Source organism: Oryzias melastigma, linkage group LG1 (genome assembly GCF_002922805.2).
Source record: "Oryzias melastigma strain HK-1 linkage group LG1, ASM292280v2, whole genome shotgun sequence".
NCBI classification, from domain to species: domain Eukaryota; kingdom Metazoa; phylum Chordata; class Actinopteri; order Beloniformes; family Adrianichthyidae; genus Oryzias; species Oryzias melastigma.
In genome coordinates this window covers 704,930-717,878 of record NC_050512.1, presented here as the reverse complement: position 1 = coordinate 717,878, position 12,949 = coordinate 704,930, and the positions used below count along the sequence as shown (strand labels likewise).

Here is a 12,949-nt window from a genome sequence, read left to right as displayed (position 1 = left end):
ATTTATTTAATTCATTAAAAATTCAAATTAAATTCATATTGAATTCATTTTTTCGTTAAAATAAAGATATTTGAGAACATTGGAATGTTTTATCAGAGCTTTTCTTGTGTAAATCCTGATGCGGTCCAGCCTCATCCAGACTCCGCCTCCAGCGGCCCCCGGCTTAATTGAGTTTGAGACCCCTGGTCTGAGCATTTTTAACGTTTCAAAGCAAGGAGAGAAATTATCACCATGGTAACCAGGAGGATTCTTTATGATGCTTTTGACAGAAATCATCAGAAAATTGGAAGATATTTAAAGGAGGAAGACTTTGATCCTCTCCTTTCACTTCAGGAAGTCAAACATTGCTGTGGAGGCCCGTGAGGTGGCCATGAGGATCTTCGAGGACTACACTCAGTCCTGGCACTGGATCTTACTGTGAGTCTGCTCTTCTGCTGGAATCGAACGCCGTCCCAGACTGACTTCCTGTGTTTGAATGTGTGCTCCTGCAGCTGCCTGGTGATCGCCATGGTGGTCAGCCTGATCTTCATCTTCCTGCTGCGATACCTGGCTGGCGTCATGGTGTGGGTCATCATCGTTTTGGTGGTTCTGGTCATCGGATACGGTGAGTCAGGGCTCCTGAATGGCCTGCAGGCGTCAGTGAGAGGGCTGTGAATAATGGAAGGCTCCTCCTGGATCTTTTCTAGGTATTTACCACTGCTACACGGAGTTTGCGATCCTGAAGGGGGAGCCCGGGGCCAACGTGACCATCCAGGACTTGGGCCTGCAGACGGACTTCTCTGTGTACCTGCAGATCCAGCAGACCTGGCTGGCCTTCAGTGAGAGAGACACCAGCGCCTCCTGTGTTTGTGCTGACACGAGTGGAGCTCATGCCCTGAACTCCTTCTCCTGCAGTGATCATCCTGGCTATTGTGGAGGTCGTCATCATCCTGCTGCTCATCTTCCTCAGGAAGAGGATCCTGATCGCCATCGCTCTCATCAAAGAGGCCAGCAGGTGAGGCCCCGCCCTCAGGTGTGCACAGGTGTAGACACATTCTTTGATTTACTGTAACTGTTCCATTGTTAACACGATCATTCCAGCAGATTCTGAAGGAGATCCAGCTGAAATCCAGCTGGATCAAACTTCCCCCAAAGACCTTTGTATTATTTTACATAAACACAATATGGAACATTTACAAGAAAAAAGGAAAAGCTGAAAACCCCACAGAATGTCAGAAAAATATGAAATGGACAGCAGTGCTCTTAGGAGGGAAATGTTTGTGTTTTGGGCTGCCTGGTAGCTGTAGCCACACAGACAGACTGAGAACGCTGTGAGTAGAGTTGGGCGCCAAAGTTCGGTTCCAAATAGGAACCGTTATGATTTACGTGGTTCTACCGAAACCAAAAGAAGCTTCTGCAAACAGTTCCTCATTTCAGTGCTGAGTTTCAGTGAAGGTCTATTTGTCTGAGGACATGTCAGTCACTTCCACTCTATTCAGTCCTTTGAAGTTCTAGCCAATCATTCTGCCTTTCCTGTGATACTAGGGGGGCTCGTTTAAGACCGCTGACGGGGCGAGCACGCAGCCCTCGAAAGTCTGGTTTCATTGCACAGCAGATCACAGGAGTCTGACTGGTCGCTGCGTCGCATCAGCCAATCAGGAACTCAGCTTTGGGCATGTGATGTTTGCAGTGACCTGATCAGCGAGATAAATACTAATCCAATATTAGCATTTCAGTCCTGACGCAACGCGGCGGTTCTCTGGCTGCAACAGGACGTCCGCGGCGCTCGCTCCACGCGCGGGGAGAGAGTGGCGGGCCGCTGGTTTGTGGCTCGGAGGTTGTGGATCTCTGATTTAATAGGATCAGCCAGCACGTCAAAACACGATTTTTGACACAGAGGTCTTATCCATGCGTCAATATGTGATTTGGGAATCAAAACGTGTTGATTTGGGAAGATGTAGGCATTATTTTTTATTACCTGATTACTGAAATTGGCACCAATTAAGAACCGAAACCAAACAACCGCTTTGGCAGTGAAACAGAATAAAACCTAATCGGTGAGGTCTGTGATGTTCCTCTATCAACAGTATGTGTTCATATATGTGGCCAAAGGAGTCGGTCACTTCAGCCTGGATATTTCAGTATTTTCATTCAAAAACATTTTGATTCGTTTGTTGACAGATTTTATTCTTGTTGTTATTATAAAATTACACCTAAAACTTTCATTCTATGTTGTAAAAACAGTTTGTTAAACATTTTCTGGATTTCCACAGCAAAATGAATCCAATTTTTCAGATGGAATTTTCTGTTTTTGAATGGTTTTATGTCTAGTGTGTGAATACAACATGGAAAAATGACTAAATAAAGGTAGAGTCACATAGAAGAGGTTGTGTTGATTAAAATGATACCAAATAAGCAGCAGGTCGTCTTTTGAATTGAAAATACAGAATAGACAGAAATTGAAAGGTAGACAAAAACTGACTTTTAGACCCTAGGTTCCAAAGGGTTAAAAATAAACGTTCTAAATGTACAAATTTGTGTATGATTTCATATTATGATTATTTGCAGATAACAAGTGACTGGTAAATACTCTAACTACAAAAGAGTTTTTTTAAATTAATCAAAACTATTTTTTTCCCAGTTTTGCGATTAATTAGTTACATTTTTTAATCGATTTTTGACTCTAGAAGAAACATAAACATGTATACTTCAACACAGAACATATTCTAACAGACAATATGAAACTACAAAGGAGCTTATCATCCAAACGAGGCTTCATTAGAGGCCAGTTTGAAATACTGATTAGGTTTGATCTTGACTGACGTTGATCTTATCTAGAACATTTCTGTCTGTGGTCTAGAATAACATGGAGGAAAGGATTAGAATGAGTGAAGATGTTACACAGTGATAAAAAGTACAAATGGAAAATGTAAAAAATGTTTAAATTAGAAAACGAGGAGCCTAACGGGACAACATAGACTGTCAGGACTTGTGAAGCTGGTTTGGTTCTGTGATGCAGAAACTTTTAATGTGTAAAAACATACGCATTAAATATAGGAACCAACTGCTGCTACAAACACCTCATCACTCTTTAATTGTTATGTTTATTCTACTATTTTATTTTGTGTTTGAAAATAAAAGCAAATCAATCAAATGAAACCCAGAAATGGATCTTCTTCACAGAAATGTTGTGTACTGTTTGTAGTTTAAAGCTGTTTTGTTAGAAATCTTCCTCCTTTGAATGAGAGTTCCACCTTGGTCTAGTTTCAGTCCTCAGTAATGTGGGAACTTCTTTCCTGATCAAACTGAATGTTCTGGTACGCGTAAATGAGGAAGATAAATAGAAATGTAAAGATGAACTCTGACTCCTGAAAGTGCAGAAACAGCTCTTGAAGGTGCTGGTGTGGCTCAGGTCTTCTCGTGTCAAACCCTGACCTTCCCGTCCTCAGAGCCATCGGCCACGTCATGTCGGCGCTGTTCTACCCTCTGCTGACCTTCGTTCTGCTGGCCGTGGTCATCGCCTACTGGGCCGTCACCGCCGTGTATCCTTTCTTCATCAACAACCATTGACTGTATATAAGAACTGGACTGATCCCCTCCTCACGTTCCAAACAGGAAGTAGCTGCTGCTTCCAAAAAGTCCAAATCCCATAAACTTCTATAGAGAGTTATTATTCAGTCATTCTATTGGTCACAATAAACATTCTTGATCTGATACCTTTTTAACATCTTCTTGATGATCTCTTATTTTTTTCATGATATTCAAGTTACAAATTGACCAATCAGATGCCTCAATAAAAGTGGACCCACGTCAAACTTTCATTGATTGATAGATTTAGTGACAATCGAGTGGAAGGGGTGTGGCTTTCCAACAAACGCACTCCTGATTGGTTGGCATAGAAACATTGACTCAAACTGACCAATCAGTGCTCACTGACAACCTCTGGCTCCAACATGGCGGTGTCCGTATCATGAAAAAATGGCGCCTGAATTGACGTGATTTGGTTGTAGCTGGACATAAACCATTTTCTGTGGATGACATCACACTCACTCTGTCCAGTTCTTCGATATGCTGTCACTGACACACTGTCTCCTTGACCACTCCCATCAGTTTCTTGTCGACGTCTAACAAGCAGGTGTACAAAGTTTTCAACAATTCTGAGTGTCCGTTCTCGAGGGACACCTGTGACCCCCAGGTAAGGCCTCACTCGGCTGAAGTGCTGTTTGGTTTCTGCAGTAGCAGCATCTCTGCTCTTCCTCCTCAGACCTTCAACACCTCCAACGCCTCAGCTCAGTGTCCGGACGCTGAGTGCCTGTTTGCCTTCTATGGCGGCGAGACCATCTATCACCGGTACCGGATCGTGTTCCAGTTCTACAACCTCTTCCTGTTCTTCTGGTGCGCCAACTTCGTCACGGCCCTGGGCCAGGTGACTCTGTCAGGGGCCTTTGCGTCCTACTACTGGGCCTTCAAGAAGCCGAGCGACATCCCTGCTTACCCCATCTTCTCCTCTCTGGGACGAGCCCTCAGGTCGGAGCACGACTTTCTGTTCTTTGCTTAACTTTGAATGATTAACATTTAAACATGGGAACCCAATGAGAACGAAAAACCACCAGCAGAAAGAAGACCTTCAGGGACGTGAACATTGGTTGGTTGTGGTTTAGGGCCTGACTGAGCTTTCCACACAGAAAACTTCTCAGTTTGGATGGACACTCCACAGTCCCTCCTCCGGGCTCGGATGTTTCTGCTCAGGTGTCAAACGACTAACATCAAGTCCTTTCTGACACAGAGTGGGATGCTCCCTGGGCTTGAACTTTAAGGGGCCAGACCATGACTTTCTTCTGCCTTTCAGAGTGAACTATATCCATATATATCATCATATATTACTCTCAGAAAACTAAAAAACAAAGTATTTATAAAAATAAGATTCATTTATGTGGACTGTTTTAATACCCTGAAGTAAAATGACTGGATCTCTGAGGCTCCGCCTTTCGCTCCTGGTCAGCCCCGCCCATTTCATGACGTCATCCTTACCCATAGGCTTTCAATGACCTCCCTGAGCCTCCTCAGCATTCCTGCACGTGTCCGCGGTTCGCGCTTGTAAACAACCAACCTCTGAACTGTGTTTAAAGATGGATCTACAGATTGTGTAGCCTTAACTCTTTACCCACAATCTGATCCTGAAGACACACTGAGCAGTTCTATTTACACACAGGGAAAATGCCACTTCATGTGCATCCCTCATGAAACGTTTATGTTGTTATCATGCATCCACACTTTTACAGTTAACCAAATAATACAAGAGCGTCTATACACGAGGTGCAACGTGCGTGGAAGTTGTAGCGTTAGCTGGTGAGTGCTATGCTTACTGCATGATTTACTGGCCTCTTCATCCGGTTTGATTGTAGGAATGGCGCCGGCTCTGAGATTTATTCCATTTCGATACATTCCAAGGTTATCAAACCGTCATCTGTGAAGTGGCGGTCACAGACAAAGAGTTGCTGGCAGGTCTGTCGTGCTTCCGAAGATAAAATCTAACCTGATGTGCTGGCTCTTATTTTGGAAGTTTAAGCAACATCTAAACCTGTCACAGCCAAAAAAATGACATTTTCTACACTTAAAAGACATTGTCTTACGATCCGTTGTTTTCTCTGCAGGTTACGTACAAGATGAGCTACAAGTGGGTGTGTTTTCATTGTAGTCTGGGGGCGGAGCTTGCAGCATAGACTCTTTCTGGAGGGGGCGGTTCACGTCATGCTTACGTCAGCACTTTTCAAACCGCTCGTTTTCATGGGTATGGGAGGGGCTGCTGCAGACAGTGCAGGTTTGTAGAGGATTACTCACAAATACATGAACAGATCTTTATAGTGAAGAATGAACTTAAAACCTCAAAAGTAGAATTTTCATGGTATGGCCCCTTAAAGCTGATGAAGGATGAAGTGTAGACCACTGTACCACAGCACAGTGAGCAAGTTTAGAGGTTGGACCAATGAGAACTTCCCAGTGGTGTTTGATCATAAAAAGCTGAATAGTTGAATCTGCTGGTGTTTAAAACAGAAAAAGGTTTTGCATGAACTCATGTGGATCACTGGGATCGAACACTTCCTGTTTGGGTTTCTTAACACTCGTTTGCTGGATTGATGCTCATATCACTTGCTAGGATCTTTTACATAAGTGCACATGTTAGAGTTCTGGAGAAGCTCTAGATTCTTCTGACTTTACATTTCAATCAACCGAGACACATAATTTAAAACAAAAACAACACGATTCTCTGGAAAACTCAACAGAATCCACACAAAGTTACAGTTTATTTCGATCTCAGTAGGATGGTGTCAAAGTTCTTCTCCGATCATCATTTGATCTATTGTTCCCAGGGGTCTTTTAGTCTCGATTTTGCTGTTTCTGAATTAAAGATGGTTATCTCAACCCAGGTGCATGCTGGGATTAGTAGGCCTGATCCTGACCTCTGTCCTCCTGTGTAGGTACCACACGGGCTCCCTGGCTTTTGGCTCTCTGATCCTGTCTTTGGTCCAGGTCATCAGGGTCATTCTGGAGTATCTGGATCACAAGTTAAAAGGTTTTTTTTATCTTAATTACTTTTTTTGTTGATCCGAACAGTCCTCCAGCTTTGGGATGTGCTGCTCTCATATCAGTTTTATGGTGAAACTTTGTGTCAGTTTTTCTTCTCATCAGATGTTTTTAAACATTAATTTTATGGTAAGTGAGAAAGTTGTTCTTTTTTCGGTAAATGCTGCTTGTTGTCTCCTGTAGTGGGTTAAATAAAGTTTTATTGAAAGTTTCTGTCTGCAGCCAAGCTTTTTAACGGCTTTGTATTGCTTTGCAGGTCATCCTCATTGATCCATTCCTAACCTGCACTGCTCTCCGTTTTGCTCCTGCATGCAGCATGTCACAGACTCACCTGTTCTCATGACCCCTCCTTGCTGTCTTCCAGGTGCTCAGAACAAGTTTGCTAAATTCCTGCTGAGCTGCATGAAGTGCTGCTTCTGGTGTCTGGAGAAATGCATCAAGTTCCTGAACAGGAACGCCTACATCATGGTGAGCTCCAGCAGCCGGAGGCGGCTGACACTCGTCTTCTGCAAGCGTTCCTGCAACCGCCCTTCTCTCTTCTGCTTCAGATAGCCATCTATGGGAAGAACTTCTGCACGTCTGCTCGGGACGCCTTTTTCCTGCTCATGAGGAACGTGGTCAGGTGGGTTGTCTGTCCCTCTAGCAGTCTGCTGCATGCTCTCATTGGCTCTCATGCTTGTCATTTTTGCGTTGCTGGTTTCTGCCTCTCCTGCTCTGCGCCTGCACTCCTCCCCCTCACAGGGTGGCCGTTTTAGATAAAGTGACGGACTTCCTGCTGTTTCTTGGGAAGCTGCTCATCGTTGGCATTGTGGGTAAGGGACGTTTTTATTTATAGATCTCCATCGTGGACAGAAACGTGTGAGTGAACCTCTGTGGTTTCATCTCTGCAGGGATCTTCTCTTTCTTCTTCTTCTCTGGGAGAATCAAAGCTGTGGAGGAGGCTGCACCTTCTCTCAACTACTACTGGGTGCCCATACTGGTAGGAACCCTCCCGTCTAAAGCCTGATTTTCTGTCTGCGATGCATCTCTGTTGCATTGATACAAAATAATAGAACGTTCATTAAACATGGAAATGGAAATGTCAGACGTCCGTCTGTCCCTCCACAACACAGGAGTTCCAGTTTCAGTCTGTTGATTCATCAACTTCACGGCAAAAAGTCAGAGAAACGGAAATGAGTCTGGGTTTCAAAATAAAACTTCAGTCGTAGTTTCAAAACAAAACTTTATCAAATGTTATTTGATTTTTAAGGTGACCACAGACAACTAGGGCTCGGTTGATCAAATTGATGAATCGATTTGAATTGATTTCAGCTTAACAGATCAATAATCGATTCATAAAAAATGTAAATCAATTTAGCACATAAAGCTAAAGTCAGCTAGCTTCATGCTAACGTTTAATGGAATTTCACAGGAAGGCTTATGCTAATGCTAGACATACATTACTGACTAAATGAACATCTTTATAAACTCAGACATGAATTTTACAAACTCTTATAAGGAACTATTTTTAAAGTAACCATTTGTGGTCTAAAACATTTTTTTTTTCTCATTCTTTCTTCTTCTAGAATAAGGTGTAATGCTGTATCGTGATCTCCACCTAGTGTCCAAACTGAAACGTCCTCCAGGAGAAGCAGAACAATGTTTCCAATGTTAATGATCTGAACATTTTAGTTAGAACTTCTCCTTTAGAGAATCCATGTAACACTGATTCGCGATCTTTATAAATATAATAGAGCGTAGTAAAACATTATCTGAGGACGATGTATTTTTGCTTTGAAATGCAGATTAATGTAGGATTTTAAGTTTACGAACTAAAACAAAACCAAATGTGCAGCGCTACTGTAAACAGAAGTAAACGCATCTTGGTGTCGGTGACGCTTCCAGTTTTCAAAGTAAAAATAGCGAGAGCTTTTTAACGTTCAGAAACTGAGACTGAAGTTCTGCTCACAGACATAACATCTAAAACAATGAATTAGCTTTAACATCGGAGCTTTAGCTCCAGTGTTTACATTCTTTTGACTATGAGAACTCTTCAACATTTGATGCAATTAAGGAAACTCCAGCGGATTCTGAAGCGGAGAAAAGCAGCCTCGAGCTGAGATCCAGCTCTGATTGGTTGATTCTGATCTCCTTTTCTCAATAAAAGTATAAATGATGGTAATTTATTACATATCATTTTAATTGTCATTCATCCAGTAAAAAGACACACACATAGCAACTAGAGCTGAAACAAAATATTGGTATGGCAAACTATTGTGATATTTGAAGTCACAAACAATTGCCGGTCCTTTATTTCCCTAAATTGGTTTCTTAAAATAATACCCAAAAAGTCCACCAGGGGGGCTTTTCGTGAGCATGACAGTGAAGTGTTGTGAAACCGTCATCAGTTTTTAGTCTAAATGCCTAAAACATTTTAGACATTAAATCCCGGATACGCTTTTATGTGACTACAGTGCGAACGTCTCCGTCCTGCCCCGCTGCTTCTCCAGAGGGGAGGGGCGGGCCTCCTTGTGCGCTCCCACCCAGGCGGCAGAGCGGCCGCGAGCAAAAAGCTGCAAGCTGTGTCTGTATTTTTCTAAAGTACATTCAGACAGCGCACGGTTTCTAATGTAACAAACATGGATTGTAAGACGATAACAGCAGTAACCTGTCCAAACACCGCGCTAAAATACATCAAATTCTAGCGGAGAGGTGTGCAGCCAAGTGAGACGTCTAGCCGCGTTATTGATCCATCAGGTAGTATGCTAGCGGTAAACAGGTGGAGCACGAGACTAAAGTGCTGATTTCAAAGAAAAGTTCAGGAAATTTCTATAAAAGGAGAGAGAATGAATATGGATACAATCAGTGTAAAATAATGAACGATACTCAATGATTAACAGACTGGACATTAAGATTATGCCTCAATAATAAAAATAAATTATCTGATGTAAAATGATTTAAAATTCAGCATTAGGATTTTTTTCCATATTTTTGTTCTTTAAAGTGAGCCATTTGATATGCTCTGCATTTTAATTCTTAACTGGAACCTTTTTTTTATTTTTTCCCTTAGAATATATATTATTATTGTAGAGACAAATTTAAATTAACTGTTCATTTTATTCTAATGTTGGAAAGGGCGCTAAATGAACATTGTGTTTTGAATTGTTCAAAAAAAGTTTTTGAAGAAGGAAAAAATATATATATATTTATATTATATGTATATATACATAAATAAATTAATATATATATATTAAATATAATATAAATAAAAAATATATATTTAATAGTTAAATATCATAGATTACCAAGGTAATATAATGATCATAAATGTTTGCCATATCGAGACACTATCAGTATCGTGAGCCATGTATCGCATCGTATCCTGAGTTACCCAGAGATTCTCAGGCCCAATAGCAACAAACACATTCAAAAGTAAGAATCGTGGTTCCATTTGTGAATTGAATCGGATTGCCATCTAAGCGACGATCCAAAGCCCTGGTTCTTCCTATAGAAACGGGACGAGTTCCTTCAAAGTGTAGCAGGGTCTGCAGCAGAGCCTGTGGCTGCAGCAGGACCACCTGTAACCAAAGTGAGTCATCTGTCGCAGCTAGAGCGCTCCGGCGTCCACACCGGACCGGATGCAGCTTCACTGATGGGTGTGACTCCCCAACGCAGATGCAGCGCCGACTGTAGACCCTGTGAATCATAAAAGCATAAATGTCAACATCAGTGTCTGAGGACGTCTTCCCTTTGTCCTGCAGACGGTGGTGGTGGGGGCCTACCTGATCGCCCACGGCTTCTTCAGCGTGTACGCCATGTGTGTGGACACCCTGTTCCTCTGCTTCTGTGAGTCCTGTGGGTCCTGTGGGGGTTTGCTCTGCTCTTCACCTTTGCTCCTGTCTGCAGCTCCTGTTCTTTCTGCAGCGTTTCTGACTGCTCTTCTCTTTGTCTCCCTTTAATTTCACTTGACTTTCACACGTCCGCTTCTCCTTGGCTATCCCACGCTTTTCCAATAACCAAAAACGCTCTGCTCCGACAAAGGCGAGGACCTGGAGAGAAACGACGGCTCTTCAGAGCAGCCCTACTTTATGTCTCCAGAGCTGCATGAGATCCTCTCCAAAACAACCAAGACGGAGGAGGAGTGCAACGGTGTGGAGCAGCCGGACGCTGCCAAACAGGTGGATGAGGAGACGCCTCTTCAGCAGGACGGGGAGGTCCAGCTGAAGCAGCAGGCGGTGCTGACGCAGGAGAACGAGGAGGAGCAGCTCCTGCCGTCCAAGACCGAAGCTCCGACTCCAAAGGAGAGCTCGGAGGAAGAGAAGGCCAGCGAGGCAGAGGAAGCCAAAAAGAGCGAGGAAGCAGAGAAGAAAGTGGAAGCAGAGGAGAAGAAAGTGGAAGCAGAGGAGAAGCCGGAGGAGGCGCCAGCGGCTGAGGCTGAGGAGACGGGAGAAAAGACAGAGGAGCAGGAGGAGGCTAAGGCGGACGGGCCTGCTCCTGCTGGGAAGGAGTAGCGGTTGCAGAGGAGGAGCTTGGAGCGTGACGCTGCAGTTGATATGGACCTGTTTGATGTGTGGCAGACAAGCTAAGACCTCAGATGCGAGTGGAAGAACGTCCGGCGGGAGAGCCACAAGCAGAGCAGGAAGCCCAGCGCATCGGCCTAGCTTGGAAAAAAACGCTCCGTTGTGTTGGTTTTTGAGCAGTGTTGGGTTGTTTTCATATTGTGAAGACCTGTAGATCATAGTGAGTGCTGAACATGTGCCTGATGACCGTCAGTGTTTGTTGTCTTAATCCGGATATGCACTACAGAACCACAGAAGAACCCTGTTTACGGTCCACCGGACCTCTCCGTCAAGTTTACAACTCGGCCAGCTGACGCCAAAACCATTCCGACTCCTCCGAGCAGCTCCACGAGTTCTGGATCTCTCTTCCTGTGAGGCTCGTGTGGATGCGTGTGCGTTCACCGTGTTTTTGTTGTGTCGCCACCTGCCTGCACCGGCGTGAAGTCGTGCGTCCGTGACGGCGAGCGTGGTGGAGACCTTGGGAGCTGCCTTTCTTGTTTACAGACTGCCTTGCTCTGCCTGCCCCCTCAGTCTCTCTCTGAGTGCTGCATGATATTGACCCGGCCTTCTGAATGCTTTGCTACTAACAGTGTAAGTGTCTCGATGCTTTTGTGTTTCTCTACTGTCGTCGTTCTCTAGTTCCTGGATGTAAACGCCGGTTAAAGGTGACTGTAAATCAGTGAATGTGACTCGCCAGACGCTTCTGTGTTTGACAAACCTCAGACTTTAGTGTGTGGATAAAAACGCCTCCAGTTATTGTGTAAGTCACAGTGGGTTGTTGTCATTTTTGGCCCTTAAGATGAGGTGAGTAAATGTTAACACTGAGCAGACGTTTTTAACGTGTTTGCTCAAAATATGTGAGTATTTCAATTTCAGAGAAACTAAAATTCCACCAAATTAAAACAAATCTTTCTCCTTAAATGTCTGTTTTATTCACATTAACCAAAGGGATTTTCTTGATTTGAGGAAGTGAGTGTTGGACAAAGAGTTCTTCAACTGTTTCTGTCCGTGTCGCAGTGGAAGACCTGGAGCGCAACGACGGCTCGGCCGAGAGGCCTTTTTTCATGTCTCAGGACCTGCTCAGCCTCCTGAAGAAGTCCAACCAGGAGCTCAGATCTGCAGACTAGTGTGTGTGTGCGTGTGCGGGTGTGTGTGTGAGTGTGTGTGCCATGATTGTGCCATCCTCTTCGTCTGCACCTCCTGCTATGATCTCCTCATTGTTGCCATGAGATTAAATCATTTCTTTAATTTCTCGTTGTGTCTGAAGTTTTACCAGAACCTTTTGACTTCATCTAATAACGATCAAAACAGCAGATGAGAAGATCTGTGAGGTTATTAAAGCCAAAGGAGATTTTCCTGAAGACCCACCTGTTATTTAATGTTCAGAACAGGAACTTTTTTTAACATTGATGTTTTATGTTCACATTCTTCCTTCCGTTCAGTTTGTTTTGTCTGGATTTTTATAAAACATTTTTCTATTTTGTGTGAACTAATAATAAAGTTTGTTTTCATGTTCAGATGGAGGAAAAGATTTCTCGCATTCATGTTGTTTTTCATTTTGTTTGTGGTTTCATTTTAAATTGTGTTTATGTTGTTGTGTTGCACGTTCTTAAAGAATTGAGCTCCATCAGGGCTTTGTGACTCCAAAATGGAGTGCACTAGAAATTTCCCAGAAGTCTTTGTGAAAAACCAACATACATCAGGAATCTGGGGCCACAATGCATTGCAGTCGAATAATTTGCACTCAAAAAAACAGGTTTAAATGTAATTTTCTAACTTAATATCCACATTTTCATTATCAAACCACAGCGGAGTCATAAATAAAAGTTGTGAAATGTTTGTATAGA

The 12,949-nt window shown here is 43.2% G+C and overlaps 1 protein-coding gene across 3 annotated transcripts in view; it reads left to right on the top strand.

The window, feature by feature from the left end:
• LOC112137391 (choline transporter-like protein 2) overlaps positions 1–12,633 on the top strand; it is a 27,615-nt gene extending 14,982 nt beyond the window's left edge. For 2 of the 3 annotated variants that reach the window (XM_024259702.2, XM_024259703.2), the window contains exons 9-22: positions 334–417; positions 492–604; positions 687–818; positions 895–994; positions 3,429–3,521; positions 4,090–4,174; positions 4,244–4,506; positions 6,459–6,553; positions 6,929–7,032; positions 7,113–7,186; positions 7,306–7,376; positions 7,455–7,543; positions 10,305–10,389; positions 10,585–12,023. In XM_024259702.2, the coding sequence (XP_024115470.1) occupies positions 334–417; positions 492–604; positions 687–818; positions 895–994; positions 3,429–3,521; positions 4,090–4,174; positions 4,244–4,506; positions 6,459–6,553; positions 6,929–7,032; positions 7,113–7,186; positions 7,306–7,376; positions 7,455–7,543; positions 10,305–10,389; positions 10,585–11,054 (1,858 nt within the window). In that variant the 3' untranslated portion in view covers positions 11,055–12,023. Of the gene's footprint in view, positions 1–333; positions 418–491; positions 605–686; positions 819–894; positions 995–3,428; positions 3,522–4,089; positions 4,175–4,243; positions 4,507–6,458; positions 6,554–6,928; positions 7,033–7,112; positions 7,187–7,305; positions 7,377–7,454; positions 7,544–10,304; positions 10,390–10,584; positions 12,024–12,119 lie in introns of those variants that run through there. The other variant, XM_036215458.1, reaches the window with a different exon arrangement.
• The last annotated feature ends 316 nt before the right edge of the window (positions 12,634–12,949 follow it).